This window comes from Pelophylax lessonae (genome assembly GCF_965119305.1).
Source record: "Pelophylax lessonae genome assembly, chromosome: 2".
NCBI classification, from domain to species: Eukaryota; Metazoa; Chordata; class Amphibia; order Anura; family Ranidae; genus Pelophylax; species Pelophylax lessonae.
This window is the reverse complement of record NC_138769.1, coordinates 267494351-267509726: the sequence shown is the minus strand read 5'-3', so window position 1 is coordinate 267509726 and position 15376 is coordinate 267494351. Positions and strand designations below refer to the sequence as shown.

Sequence of the window (15376 nt, the reverse complement as noted above, 5' to 3'; positions counted from 1 at the left end):
ATGGTGGATGATATCTTAATTAGCTTTTTCTTTACATGTGGATTATATATGAACGTTTTTCACATTTTTTTATGTACTTTTGTTTGTATTTGTGTACTAAGACTGATGGTAACGATTTCTGGCGCAGCACAATTTTTGGTTTTATAGGTAATTAGGTGTAATGAAAACACGTTATTAGTGACCGCAGCCAGTCCTATAGTATTTTTGCATGTTTATTGATTAGCGCTAATTAATTTTTGGATATTAACTGCAGAGCACCAAACTACAGTTGGCTGGTTGGCAAACTTATTACAGCATAGACCATAATGTGACACATGTACATGTCACTGAAAAATCATTTTCTGCATTGACTCTTGAACGTCTTTCCCAAAAATCAAGGTGCAGTACGTTTCACCAGGACACTGCCCCAATGGAAAAACATATCAGGGCAACTGGAATCCATCGAGGCTGGCTGACTATCATTGGACACCTCAGCGAGAAGCACCGGACAAATACAAATGAAAATCAGCAGCAAAACACCTTTAGTCCTCTTAAACTCATGCAGCAGAAACCTTATGCGATTAAATACATTATGGTCACCTAAAGTTAGTTTCATATTTCTCATGATTCCTTTGTGATACAGTAATTCTGAAATTATACCTGTGTTCTGTTTGAAGAGGTTTATCTTAATCAGCATACATTTTTTTTTATTTCATTAGCTAAGAGTGGTCCAAAGGGGGTCAGAAAAAAAAGAGGCTGACCCATAGTATGCCTTATGAATATCGACCAGGAAAAGGAAATAACGATAATTATCTGATAATTTTTTCATTTTATAAATGTGTCAAAAGATTCACTGGTAAATGTGCATCAAATGGGAAGGCAATGTTATATTCACATATTTATAAATCTGCCCCTATTCAGTGCACGTCAGGCAACATCTAAATGATTGCCCAATAGGCAAAACTGCAGAGCACTGGGTTATTTTTAGTCATTTCTGTTTTTTTCAGCAGAAACAAATGTGGAAATTTTAAAATTTAAAATGCAAATCTTCTCAGTCACTAGCAACACAAATGGTGGTCTCCTTGGTTTACTGCAAACTGTGACAGATGCAACTATTATAAGATCTATCAGAGGTCTGTCTGGCCAGTGTTACAGTGCTTTCAAGATTCCACCTGTGGTCGTTGCAAAAAGAAATGTGGGCCTCTGTAGAAAACCTAGACTGTTTTATATATATATATATATATATATATATATATATATATATATCTGTCCACAACTAACCAACACAAAACAACTGTATAACAGAGGAAATGTATGAACATCTTACTGCCTAAAGTTGAAGAGGGGAGTGGTGACCCAGCCTAGGGGCTGAGGATGTTGCTGAGGATTCCTTTTTTGCTTGATGGATTCAGAAGAACTTCCAGGAGGGGGAACAGACACTGCATACAGCTTAACTGTTAAAAGTGTCTCTCGAGGTAGGTGATTTATCTGGATTGGAAAACAGATCCTAAAAAAAAAAACAGCAACACTTCAGTAACTTGATAATATCCTGTAAAAGAGCAATTTAAGGTCTATCAAACTGTATAACAAAAAAAAAATGTAATTACAATCACTTAAACAGTTTCTTGAAAAATAAGATTTTAGTAAAATCCTTTTCTCTGCATCCATTAAGGGAACACAGGTTTTTGGTAATAAGCAACCAAGGGTTATACTGCCACCCACAGGAGAAAAAGACACTAGGCACATGGAAACAAAAGGTTAGCCACTATCGAGGCTATAACCACCCCCCATCTCACACCCAGTTGTGGCAAGTAGTCATTTCCCTCAATTAACTATGAAAAGAAAAATAATATATAGTAAGTACAAAAATCGTATATTGTCTATTGTCCATTTAGGGACACAGCTTTACAGTAAAACAACCAAGGGGCATCCAAAAGCAGAGGGGTTGGCATATCATCCAACCAAATCAACAGAAAAAAAAAACACAAGGAAATGATCGTATAAAAAAAAAAAAAAAAAAACATTAGCAGAACTTTTTGTTAGAACTAGCATCCGTAGAGGCAGGAACACTGACTTGTAAAACCTAGGACAGAAGAGGCTTGCAGAGCTGAGAAACAGAAGCCTGAAGACTAAGTATGCAAGTAATACTCCCTGCTCTAGTAGAGTGGGCATTAAGAGGGAAAAAAGGGCACCTTATATTTCACTCATTAAAATGCAAATCAATTTATAACATAATCTTTGCTGTCATTCTGTCTCTCAATGTTAAAAAAACCAACAACATTAAAACGTATAAAATCAGCGGGGATCAAATCCTTTTTTTCCTCACTGTGCATATATATATATATATATACACACACACACACACACACACATACACACACACACACACACACACACACACATATATATACAAAATTGGTAGCACAAAGGGCAGGGGACACTGGAGATGCAGAGAACAGATGGGAAGGGGGAACAAAACAGAGGGAACAAGGGAGAGCAGGGACAATGCAGCAGGGTACTGGGAACAAGGTACAGGGAACCACAGTGCCACCAGCAGGAGATCCAGGTCCTGACAAACAAGTTAGAGAGATAGATTAAAGAAAAACTGAAAAGCCCAGTGAAGCACTAAGCGCCCGAGTAGAAGACGCAGAAACAGAGAAAGGTAGGACCTGACCCTTGAATGAATAAACCTGTACCACCGTCTGTCTGATCCATATGGAAAAAGTCACAGCAGACACAGGCAGCCCTGTTCTAGGGCCATCCGTGAGTACAGAGAGCGAACCTGACTCACGAAAAGACTCAGCAGTCGCCAAATACACCTTGAGTGCCCAAAATATATCCAGAGTATGCAATGTACATTCCTCAGGATGTTTGGGCTTAGGATACAAAGAAGGTAATACAATGTCCTTGTTCAAGTGAACACTAGAAACTAGGGCTGCGCATCTTCACTTACCTCACGATTCGATGCGATTACGATTATTAGGGTCGCGATTCGATATGATTCGATTCCGCGATGCATCACGATTACTGCCCAATGCCCATGCCCAGCCCACCGCCCAATGGTTTTCAAAACTTTATCAAAAAAAACAAACAATCAAGTCACAAATAAAAGAATCCTTTTTATTTTCATTTGCTTCAAAGGACACTTTCCTGGACCCTGTCATGGCCTGCAAGCCCTGCATACTTTAGTGCACTTGCACTGCAAACATATAGGAAGGTCTGAAAATGCAAACAGCATAGCAGAGACAGACAACAACACTAGTATTTTACTAGAAGTAACAGTAAAATTAGTAAAAAAACTGTAGTAGTGCAGTTTACTGCTTCATAAAAGAAAATATTAATATAAGCCAGGTCTACCACCATTTAAAGTACAACTAAAGGCAAAACTTTTTGATCTTGGATAAAGTTTTGCCTATTGTTGTACTTTAAAGGCAAGCCAAGATAGAAGAAGCCAGCCAGCCAAGCTAATATTCTTGTGAAAATGGTCATCATAAATTCCCACAAAACATTATATATAAATCCTTTTATGTGAATATGCATTGCAATAAATTCCAGGTGTGCCATAACCTGTCCTCTACAAAACAGAGCACTTCCTGACTAGTAGCAAACATCAAGGGTGAACCCGGCAATAGTGCACTGCTGCATAACTTCCATGTTCACCGTGATGTTTGTTTCCCTCTGCAACGGCCAGTCAACTCAAGTGAGTTGATGGATTGGCTGCTAGAGGGGAGTTACAAATATAAGCTTTAAGCTTATCAATTCACTTATGTCACTTTTATGTCACCTACTTTACAGAAAACGTTACCCGTCCTGCAGACAGTCTCTGTCTCTACCACGATTAAACCCAACTGAAGCCAAGCCAAAGCCACCATTAGAGGAAGGAAAACCCTTGACAGAGTAAATCATCAACTGAAGCTTAAACCTTGAGTAAATCTTCATGGGATCACAAAAAAACACACAACACGATTGTCTGCATCAGAATCATGAGAACTGAAGAAAGGTTTGGCATTGGCACACTGGTACAACTCAAGGCATATAGCAGGCATCACTAAATGGCGGCCCGCGGGCCAAGTCCGGACCCAATCAGTGTTCCGTCCGGCCCCGCAGCGGTCACGCCATTTAGGATCTGTTTTTTCCCTCTGCCGCCGCCGCTGCAGCTCTGTCTTTACAGAGCTGACATCGGAGGAGCAGCGCAGTGATTCACGGAGGACGGGGGCTGGTACAGTTAACTGATTGGTAGCTAGATCTGCCCTGTATTGTAGCAACCAATCAGTTACCTGGGGCAGGTCCCGCCCTCCGTGCATCCCTTTGAGCACTTCCGATGTAAGCTGCTGTGCCTCCGATGTCAGCCACGCTGCCCTGTTTAAGGTAGGACAGGGAAGAGGCACTAATAATGTAAAGGGGGAAAGAGGGGTGATATCAAAGAGGCAGAAAAGTAAAGGAGTGATATGGTATGAAGGGGGATGGGGTTCTACAAAGGGGGTGAGGATTAGAATGTGAAGGGGGGCTGGAGACTGCAGTGTGAAGGGGGGTTTTAAAAAAAAGGAGATGAGCACAGGAATGTCTGAGGGTGCTATAAAGGGGGTGAGGACAGGAATGTTAATGGGGGGCTGGGGACTGCAGTGTGAAGGAGGGGCACAATAAAATGGGGGAGGACAGTTATGTGAAGGGGGTGCTATGAAGGGGATGAGGACAGTTATATGAAGGGGGTGCTATGAAGGGGGGGGGGGGAGGACAGTTATGTGAAGGGGGTGCTATGAAGGAGGTGAGGACAGTTATGTAAAGGGGGTGCTATAAAGGGGGAGGACAGTTATGTGAAGGGGGGTGCTATGGAGGGGGTGAGGACAGTTATGTGAAGGGGGGTGCTATGAAGGGGGTGAGGGCAGTTATGTGAAGGGGGTGCTATAAAGGGGGGGACAGTTATGTGAAGGGGGTGCTATGAAGGGGGTGAGGACAGTTATGTGAAGGGGGGTGCTATAAAGGGGGGGAGGAAAGTTATGTGAAGAGGTGCTATGAAGGGGGTGAGGACAGTTATGCGAAGGGGGGTGCTATAAAGGGGGGAGGACGATTATGTGAAGGGGGTGCTATAAAGGGGGGAGGAATGTTATGCGAAGGGGGGTGCTATAAAGGGGGGAGGACGATTATGTGAAGGGGGTGCTATAAAGGGGGGAGGAATGTTATGTGAAGGGGGGTGCTATAAAGAGGATGAGGACAGGAATGTGAAGGGGGGCTGGGGACTGCAATGTGAAGGAGGGGTACTATAAAGGGGGCGAGAACAGGAATGTGAAGGGTGGGTGATATGAAAGGGGCTTAGAATTGCAATTTAAAGTAGGGGGTGATATAAAGGGGGGCCACTGACAAAAATGTGAAGGGCTGAGGACTGTAATGTGAAGGGGGGATGATATACAGGGGGACTGAGAACACTGATGTAATAAAAAGGATTGTGGTGTGAAGGATTGTGGACTAGGTTCACATTGTTGCGTAACGCGTGTAGGCGGCCCATTTATTTCAGTGGGCTGCCTTGTAAGCAGAAAGGCAGAAAAATAAGTCCCTGACCTTTTTTTTCTTTTTAAATTGCGCCGTACCAAGCTACATGGTACTGTGGCACCATGTGATGTGGCACTCGTAAAGACGCGCCATGTTTGCGCATTGTGCAGAGGTTCTTGAGAGCCAAACATATGATTCGGACCTCGGTTGGAAGAAAATTTTACCTACTGGACCTTCATGAATTTTAATTCATTACCCCTGGCATATAGGTTAGGTCAGGTTTGTGTGTATTTGTGATCCAGTAAAGATTTAATCAAGGTTTTACGCTTCAATGTATGATTGATTTAATCTTTCAAGGATGTCCTTTCCTGTACCGTGGCTGCCTGGCTTGCCTTCAGTTGTCTAGATACACTTTTACCTTTAGTATTTGTTTGGCTGTCCTCTACAAAACAGAGCACTTCCTGACTAGTAGCAAATATCAAAGGTGAACCTGGCAATAGTGCACTGCTGCATAACTTGCATGTTCACCGTGATGTTTGTTTCCCCCTGCAACTGCCAGTCAACTCAAGTTAAGTGAGTTGATGGCTGCTAGAGGGGAGTTATACAAATATAAGCTTAAGCTTAAATAATTATCAATTCACTTATGTGAATGGACCATTTTTGAAAACAAGCCATTCATCTCTCCAGTGCCAGAAAAGCTGTAAAAAATATAAAATGTTCCAGGTTCACTGCGATTGTGTTTGCCCCTGTCATTGCCAGTCAACTAAACACAGTGTGTGTGTGTCGTGACTCGTGACAACTCAAAAGCTTATACGCAGCCTCAGCATCAACTCAACACACACACACACTGTGTGTGTGTTGAGTTAATGCTAGAGCTGCGTTATAAGCTCTTGAGTTGTCACGACAGTCAGTCAGTCAGTCACGTTACAGAAAGAAAACTTTACCTGCACTGCACTGAGCAGCACTCTACCATGTCGATTACATCTGTAACTGAAGCCAAGCTAGCCAACAAGCCACCATTAGAGGAAGGAAAATCCTTGAGAGAATAAATTGTAAACTGAAGCTTAACCTTGAGGAAATCCTATGGGGGTCACATTCACAAACTCACAAATATAGTATATTACACAAGAATCCACAATTGGTGTATTTATTTGTGATCCAATAAGATAAGATTTACTCGAGGTTAAGCTTCAAATGTACAAGTTATTTCTCTCAATGATTTTCCTTCCTATAATGCAGCACCGTGGCTGGCTTGGTGTCAGTCAGTTGTCTAGAAGAAAATACACTTTAATATTATTTATTTGGTTGAGGGTAAATGAACCCCTGCCTACTTGCCTAGACACTTTTAGTGTGAAGCAACGGAACGGATTATGGATTGGAAATGGACACATTGGACAGGACAATCTTCAAAAACAAACCATCAGTGCTATAAAGCTATAAAACAAGACTGGTGTGATGTGACTGACTGGTGACTGGCGGCAGACTGAATTAGTAATTACTAATTCATTAAAAACATGAATTAGTAATTATTTCAGTGCTTAGCATTTGGGAACATGTAGGTTTTTCTGTAAGAACACTAGATGATCCACATGCTCAGGTTTCAGACTGCTTCTTTTCACTGTTATAACATCTCCTGCAGTAGAGAAAACCCGCTCTGCAGATACACTTGTACCTGGGATACACAAGTATTGCTTTGACAGCTGAGAGAGGAGGGGGAATATGACCTCATGCTCACGCCACCATTTCAAAGGGTCCTCAGTGAGAGGCAGAGGTGGGGCTTTACAATATTTTTCCATTTCGTCTTTTGCCTTGGCATAGGGGGTCTTAGGTTCTATTGCACCATCAGTGAAAGACTGCCCCAGCAAAGTCATGAGCAGCGATGTTGTGGCCTTTTTTGTGGGAGGAGAATGGCTGTCCTCAATGGGTGTTGTTTCTTCTTCCACAGTTGCTTTTTCCCTAGGCACCTCATCCACATTTGTCCTTCTATTAGATGTAATCTGTGTGTTTGAACAAAAGATAATAGTATAAGAAGAGCTGAACTGACAGAGTGTGATTCATTGATGAGGTGTGGGAAACTGCACGGTAATCCATACCATACAGTTCCACTTCCCACACCGCATCAGTGAATCAGGGCATGTTATTACACAACACAATGTAGCTGAGCTTCTAGCTGTCTGGGAGGAAACATGATGAAATTCTAATTACCTCCAAAGATGCAGCCTCCTCAGTCACTCCTCTGTATATCGCCAATCTCTCCTCTGTGAGAATAAAAGGCAGTCCTTTAAAGCGAGGATCCAGTGCAGAGGCTGTATGAAGGATCTTCTTCTCTGCCTCACTGCTGTACCTCTTCAGGAGATCTGTTTTGATGGCATTCTTGATCTCATGGGTCATGGGTGTATCTCCCATGGTGTCTGTCATGCTCTGGAGCAGTTGTGCATTTAAGAGGGGCAATGAGAGACACTGTTGGGTTGCGCTCTTCTGACATCAGCAAGGTTGCATCCTTCATTGGCTTTAATGCACTCACAGCGTCCTCTGCATTTGACACATCTGTTTCATTGAGAGTGCAGAGATCAGACTCTCCTTTTCTGACTTCTGGAGACAGCATGGTGGCACAAACTGCAGGTTGTTGTTCTAAGAACCTCTCGACCATGCCATATGCGCTGTTCCATCTTGTTGGCACATCAGTTATTAGCTTATGATTCTTCAGGCCCAGACATTTCTGTTTCTCTTTTAGACAGTGGCTTGCTCTAGTGCTGCGATGGAAGAATGTGGATATTCGTTGCACTCTGGCGAGAAGCCTGGAGAGCGTGGCCCCTTTCAGTGCCCGCTGACATGCAAGATTGAGTGTATGGGTAAAACATTTAACATCAAAACATCAAAACATTTAACATGAGGAAATTTACCAACTTGAGCTGCAACTATCATGTTCGCCGCGTTGTCGGTCACAAGCACTACAGATTTATCAGACAGCTGCCATTCTTCCACGACATGAGACAGTAGCTCTGCCAGATGAGCACCTGTGTGAGACTCATAAATGGCTCTTGTTTGCAACACATGTGACAAGACCTGCCAGTCCTTAGTAACGTAATGTGCTGTTATTGTAACATAGGACTCCGTTGTGACTGAAATCCATGAATCACACGTTATTGCGACTCGACTGCCTTGGTTCATTGACGCAAGTACCTGAGCTTTGGTGTCGTGGTAGAGTGCAGGTATAACGTTTTCTGTAAAGTGACTGCATGATGGGATCTTATAACATGGCTCTAGCGTCTTCACAAGGTAGCGAAACCCGGCGTTGTCCACAACTGAGTAAGGCCGTAGGTCCTTGGCGATGAAAGCTGCCACAGCTTTGGTTAGTTTCTTCCCTTTTTCTGAGTTGGGCGGATAAGTTGACAGTATGGCATCAATTCTTGGCTGATCTGGGTCTAGCAGTCTTTCCTTGGCAGTGGTGGCACTGCTGGTGGCGACAGGTGTTACTAACTCAGAGTGAAAACGGCTAACATGGTTTCTCAAGTTCGTAGTATTCCCTAGGTATTTAATTTGTGTGTGACAGGCTTTACATACGGCGTGTGTCTTGTCCAACTCACAAATCCGAAATGTGCCCAGATGTTTGCTCTTAAAACGCTAGGTGCATTTTGTATCTCTCGATCTTTTTCTCCTTCTGCCATTACCACCATACTACCACGTATGTGACGGAGACGGATGACGTAAGTTGCCAAACTCTGTCAGTGTTTAAAAAAAAAAATAAAAAAATACCACTTGTAAACTAAGCCGCAACAAGTCAACCAAGCAACATCTTTCATAAAATATGACTGTCTGTCTGTCAGACTCCCTCTTATGCATGCACTGAGCCAAAACCCCTGGGGCCCCCCCTTACCCCACAGCTGCCTGTGACAGTGACAGTGACACTGACAGAGACCCCCCTCCCCCCACAGCTGAGCTGACAGCCAGACACACTGACAGAGACCTGTATGTCCCACTGTCCCACACCTTCCCCAATCCCCCACAGCACTGACAAACACTGAGTGAGTCCCCCCCTTGCCCAGATCCCCACAGCTGACACTGACAGAGACCCCCAGGCCCCCACTGACACTCAGAGAGAGCCCCCCTGGCTGCCAGACTGCCACAGCAGAACAGTACCCCCGGGCCCCGACCGACCATCCCCTGTCCCAGCCCCCCCCCCCATCAGACATCCCCCAGAGATACAGACGAGACCCCCATGAATGTCATGATTATACAATTATTTGTTCGGACTAGTACATACCTGCTGCTGTGTGACTGTGTGGGTTGTTGTGCACTGCATTGCAGAGGAGGACAGGTGCTGTGCTGCTCTGTGGCGGGCGGCTGGCATCACTGGCAGTGGCGGCAGCTGGGCCTGGGACGGTCGGCTACGGTGAGGCTGGCGGCGCTGGCTGGCTGCGATGGGGACGCACTTGGGGCTCCTCGCTCCTGTGCTGTGGAGTGTGGACTGGCTTCTGGCTTGGCTGGCTGGCTTCTTGGCTGCAAGGCCGCAGGTGGGACGCCGATGCACGCGGGGGATGTCTTGCTGCGCCTCGGCCCGGGTCAAAGAGACGGAAGGGGAGGGGCGGAGCCTTTTTATTAAGCTCCCGCCACTAACCCACCAATCCGCTGCCGATCTTGTGACTTTTTCTCCCTTGCGCGATAGGGCGTGGCCGCGGCTGATGAAGTCATTTCCTAATCGATTATGCCGGCAACCCGCATCGATGCAGAATCGCGAAGGGTCGAATCGCGATGCATCGATCTTTCGATTATATTCAGCAGCCCTACTAGAAACCACCTTCAGAGGGAAGGACGGATCCGGGAGAAGTACCACCTGTCACCATGAACCAACATATAGGGAGAACGTATCAAAAAAATGGTATATTCAGCGCTGAACTGAAGACAAAAGAATGAAGTGAAATCAGCAGCTGAACACTCAAGGGTAATCTATATCTCCTTCCAGAACAATATAGAAAAAAAGCCAAAAGGCAAAATGTTGGGACTTTGTATGAGAGACATGACAGTGACAGGGCTGGTCGGTAAAAATATAGTATTTATTATTTTTTGTATATATATATATATCATATAGTCATAATATACAAGATAAACAATGCATGGTATATAAAAAACTGGAATAATACAGATGATGAATGGTCCCCAAGCCAGCCTGAAAGAACCAGCATAGCAATAGACAATAATAAAGTAAATTGAGTATGATCATAACATCCATAACTGACGCGTTTCGTGGCCTAGTATCGCCACTTCTTCAAGAGTAGGTGTATGATCCATATCTATAAACAAAAAGATAATACGTATAAAAGTATTTTGCAATTTTGCATAGAATGATGGTCATTAAAAAGCTGAGAGGGGAGGGGAGAGGGAGGGAAAAACCCCCACAGTCTCACAACTTACATGGTGGCTCCGGCAGTAGCTGGTAATGACGGTGGGACATGAACCCAAGGCCTCCCACGGGAGCTGAGGATGCAGAGGGTCAGCGGAAGAGGCGAATAGCACCACACACAGGAAGAATTTCTAAGTACAAGTAACTGTGGTAATATAGGTAGTAACATATACCTGTATCAAATGAGTAGAAAAGTATGTTTGTATGAGGACTTCACATAATGTTGCCTATATTGTATCAGAAAAAATTGGAAGAGACTGAAAGTAAATTTGGAGGAAATTAATTGGATGAAAAATATGGAATAAGTGAGAAGGATAAAATTGTAGATAATGACGTATAACTATATAAATGGGGTCGGGAAGTGTGTGTTATGTGAATTGACCTAGTATAATTATATATGGTGTGAGTAAAAAATATAGTAATATGTATGAATTAGTGTGAGTTGAAAATAAATAAAAAAAATCACACATCTATTTTCTTATGTTCATTCACCTCGTGGTGTTCATCCTCTGGTTTTTTGGCTTACTTGGTTTTCCAATCCCACTCTCTCTCCTCTCTTTACTTCGGCACTTATTCTCTTGCTCTCACATTTCCACCCTCTCATCCACATACACACTCCTTATTTATTGTTTCTTTTCACATTTTGCATAACCTCTTTTATACCATTTCAGTCACATTCACACTTCCTCATTTTTATTTTTTTTATTTATTTTCAACTCACACTAATTCATACATATTACTATATTTTTTACTCACACCATATATAATTATACTAGGTCAATTCACATAACACACACTTCCCGACCCCATTTATATAGTTATACGTCATTATCTACAATTTTATCCTTCTCACTTATTCCATATTTTTCATCCAATTAATTTCCTCCAAATTTACTTTCAGTCTCTTCCAATTTTTTCTGATACAATATAGGCAACATTATGTGAAGTCCTCATACAAACATACTTTTCTACTCATTTGATACAGGTATATGTTACTACCTATATTACCACAGTTACTTGTACTTAGAAATTCTTCCTGTGTGTGGTGCTATTCGCCTCTTCCGCTGACCCTCTGCATCCTCAGCTCCCGTGGGAGGCCTTGGGTTCATGTCCCACCGTCATTACCAGCTACTGCCGGAGCCACCATGTAAGTTGTGAGACTGTGGGGGTTTTTCCCTCCCTCTCCCCTCCCCTCTCAGCTTTTTAATGACCATCATGCTATGCAAAATTGCAAAATACTTTTATACGTATTATCTTTTTGTTTATAGATATGGATCATACACCTACTCTTGAAGAAGTGGCGATACTAGGCCACGAAACGCGTCAGTTATGGATGTTATGATCATACTCAATTTACTTTATTATTGTCTATTGCTATGCTGGTTCTTTCAGGCTGGCTTGGGGACCATTCATCATCTGTATTATTCCAGTTTTTTATATACCATGCATTGTTTATCTTGTATATTATGACTATATGATATATATATATATACAAAAAATAATAAATACTATATTTTTACCGACCAGCCCTGTCACTGTCATGTCTCTCATACAAAGTCCCAACATTTTGCCTTTTGGCTTTTTTTCTATATGAAATTTGGGATGGAGACACATGGTGTACCCCACCATGTGCCTCATTTAAAGTCCCGCCCTCCTTCCCCCCTTTCCCTTCCAGAACAATAAAACATTAATAGTGCAGCGCAATTTCATATATCTCCTAAAATGCTTAGAAAGCTCATTTGTAAAAATAAGTCCATCATAGAGAGTCCAATGGTACAAGATAAAGCTGGTGTAACAGGCAAGTCGTAAAACAAAACCTCCTGCGCTCAAGTGCTGTCTGATGGGGTAGAAAGAGGTGCACTACAAACTCAGATGTAAAGAGAGCTGTTTGGTCTTGCTGCCCCCTTCAGGATCAAGGGTATCCAGAACCACTGGTAGAAAAGACAAAAAAGAAAAAGAGGGGCACACCGACCTAGTGCATTACCATAAAACCATTTATTAAAATATTAAAATGTGTACAAAGTACTCACAAGACTGGTGTGATACAACACACATCAAGAATAGCATATACAGTCTCCAAGGTAGCTAGATGGATGGTGGCCTCAAGTACCAAAGGCTCTGCACCAGAGAGGCCTATTGGATATTCACCCTAGGGTCTCTAGCCCCGAAGGGTTTGAATGAGGAGATTGAGCTTCACACAGTGGTGTGAAAATCTCTCTCCTCCCTTTACCCCCCCCCCCCCCTGCTCCTCTGTGTTACAGCCTTCCGGGTCGGATGGCTGTGTTAGCCCATCTTTGGGCATTAGTATTAGCATCGTCACATGTACACAACGACCAGCTGGTATTGGTTTGAGTGTATGTTTTCCACATTACGCATTACTGCACGGGGACACTATTGTCCTTCTGTGGCCTGCTTATGTGTGCACATGTATACAGACCAGTCATCTCAGTTTACAGTCTTTTTTGTGTGGCGGCTCATTTATAAAAATTTTTTTTTTTTTTTTTTGACAATGATGACACAGTGGCTATTTTTTACTTGCACTATATATATATATATATATATATATATATATTGAGCAAGACACAAAAAACAACAAAAGATAAATATAAATAAAAATAAAGATTAAAAAGTATATGCCTAAATATAAACGTATACATATATCTATATACGCTTTAGGATTGTTGGTACCACTATTATATTATATATACTTTTCATATGTGGTTTATGCCTACCCCCCACAAAATCTCCTCATTTTATTATTATTTTTCAGTGTTATTGTCATTATTACATTATTTTATTATTTTATCAACCAATCATTTATTATTATTCATTTTTGATTGTCATTGTGTCTCAATCATATTGTATGTCTTGCGAGTTCACACCAATGGTGCCATCATTGTCCATAGTTTTGAGCCGCCTGCCTGTTCACTGTAGACATGTAGTATTGGTGGTTTACATGTGCAAGGAGGAGGGCGGAGTCGGGTGAGCGCCACCCTGTCCATGTCCACTGCTGGTTAGCATAGCTGGTGATCTGTGGACAAATGGTCCGTGCGGCGCCCCGTAGTGATGGCGGAAGTGATGCGGGTGGAACGCACCCACCCGCACTTCCGGTTTCCCACTTCCGGGTACGGGGTGGCGTGCGTCCCAGAGAAGGGACACAGACATCCGAATGGAGATTTCCTAATATGCAGCGGACCGTCATGGTCCCGGTCAGCGGCGCCCTCCTCACATCAGGATCACAGGTATCATCTGTGTGTGGAGGCCAGTGGGATCCCCATGCACCATGCCAGGCGAGCTGTGCATGCTCTGCTCCCATGGGTAGTGTCCCCCCTGCAGTGTTGCAAGTCGGGGGTGGTTGACACTGTTCTGCTTGCTAGTGGAGATGCACGGGTAAAGCAGTGGAGTATTCTCCTGATCCTATGGAGATCTAAAGTATTGACTGTTGATGTGTGTATATATATGTGTATATACATACATATATATATATATATATATATATATATATATATATATATATATACCACTTTTGTCCTCAATGCATTTTTCATCACATTTGGTTTGTTATTGTTTCCTTTCCTGTTCGAACAAGTGTTTCATCTGCTGTAAATTTTTTGCCGCTGATCACATAGTCCGAGCTGGCCTTGGAAGGTGGGTGTGGCGTGGCTTGGCTTGGGCTGGACAAGTGTCCTTGCCCCCCCCCCTCTTCCATGTTCCTTCCCTGTCCCAGCATCCCCACTTTTCCTTCCCCTCCCTTCCTGCTGCCCTTTCTGTCTTATTCTTCTCCCTTCCCTTCTCCCCTCCTCTTCCCTTTTCTTCTCTTCTCTTCCCCCCTCCCCTTTGTCCCGCCCTTGGGGTTGGGGTGGAGCAGGAAGAGGTGGGGCCAACTCCCATTTAGTCTTCGGCCATTCGGCTTGTGATCTAGCAGTATTTTTTCTGGCTCTGAGGAAGGGGGCTCGCCCCTGAAACGCATCAGCCTAGCCACAGCAGCCCCATGCGACCATCTGCATGTCCATTCGTCACAATTGGGACCTGGCTACCTTGGAGACTGTATATGCTATTCTTGATGTGTGTTGTATCACACCAGTCTTGTGAGTACTTTGTACACATTTTAATATTTTAATAAATGGTTTTATGGTAATGCACTAGGTCGGTGCGCCCCTCTTTCTTTTTTGTCTTTTGTAACAGGCAAGTCCTTAGTATTGAAATCAAACACCCAAGTGCTGGAACAACTTGAAGTCATGCAAAGGACATACAAAAGGTGTATTAAATCCCATCACCACAGCTATCTCTGCCTCTCACCTCCACTAGGCGACCCTGCAGGGTCTATGCGCATGTAAGCATGTAAACAGAAAAACGATCCTCCACTTTTACTCTATTGCTTCCAATGGGTCCAATACGAACAACACTTCACAGCACATGTATACATAAGGAAACAATAATGGGAGATCTAAGTGCTCTCTGTTTAAACTGCACACACTTTATTTGTAAGGTAAAAACTTATGCACTCAC

The 15376-nt window shown here is 43.1% G+C and overlaps 1 protein-coding gene across 1 annotated transcript in view; it reads right to left on the bottom strand.

Moving 5' to 3' along the window:
• Positions 1-15376, bottom strand: part of PIK3C2B (phosphatidylinositol-4-phosphate 3-kinase catalytic subunit type 2 beta) — an 858553-nt gene that overhangs the window by 330982 nt on the left and 512195 nt on the right. The window contains exon 13 of the mRNA XM_082244643.1: positions 1307-1486. Coding sequence (XP_082100769.1) covers positions 1307-1486 — 180 coding nt within the window. The remainder of the gene's footprint in view (positions 1-1306; positions 1487-15376) is intronic.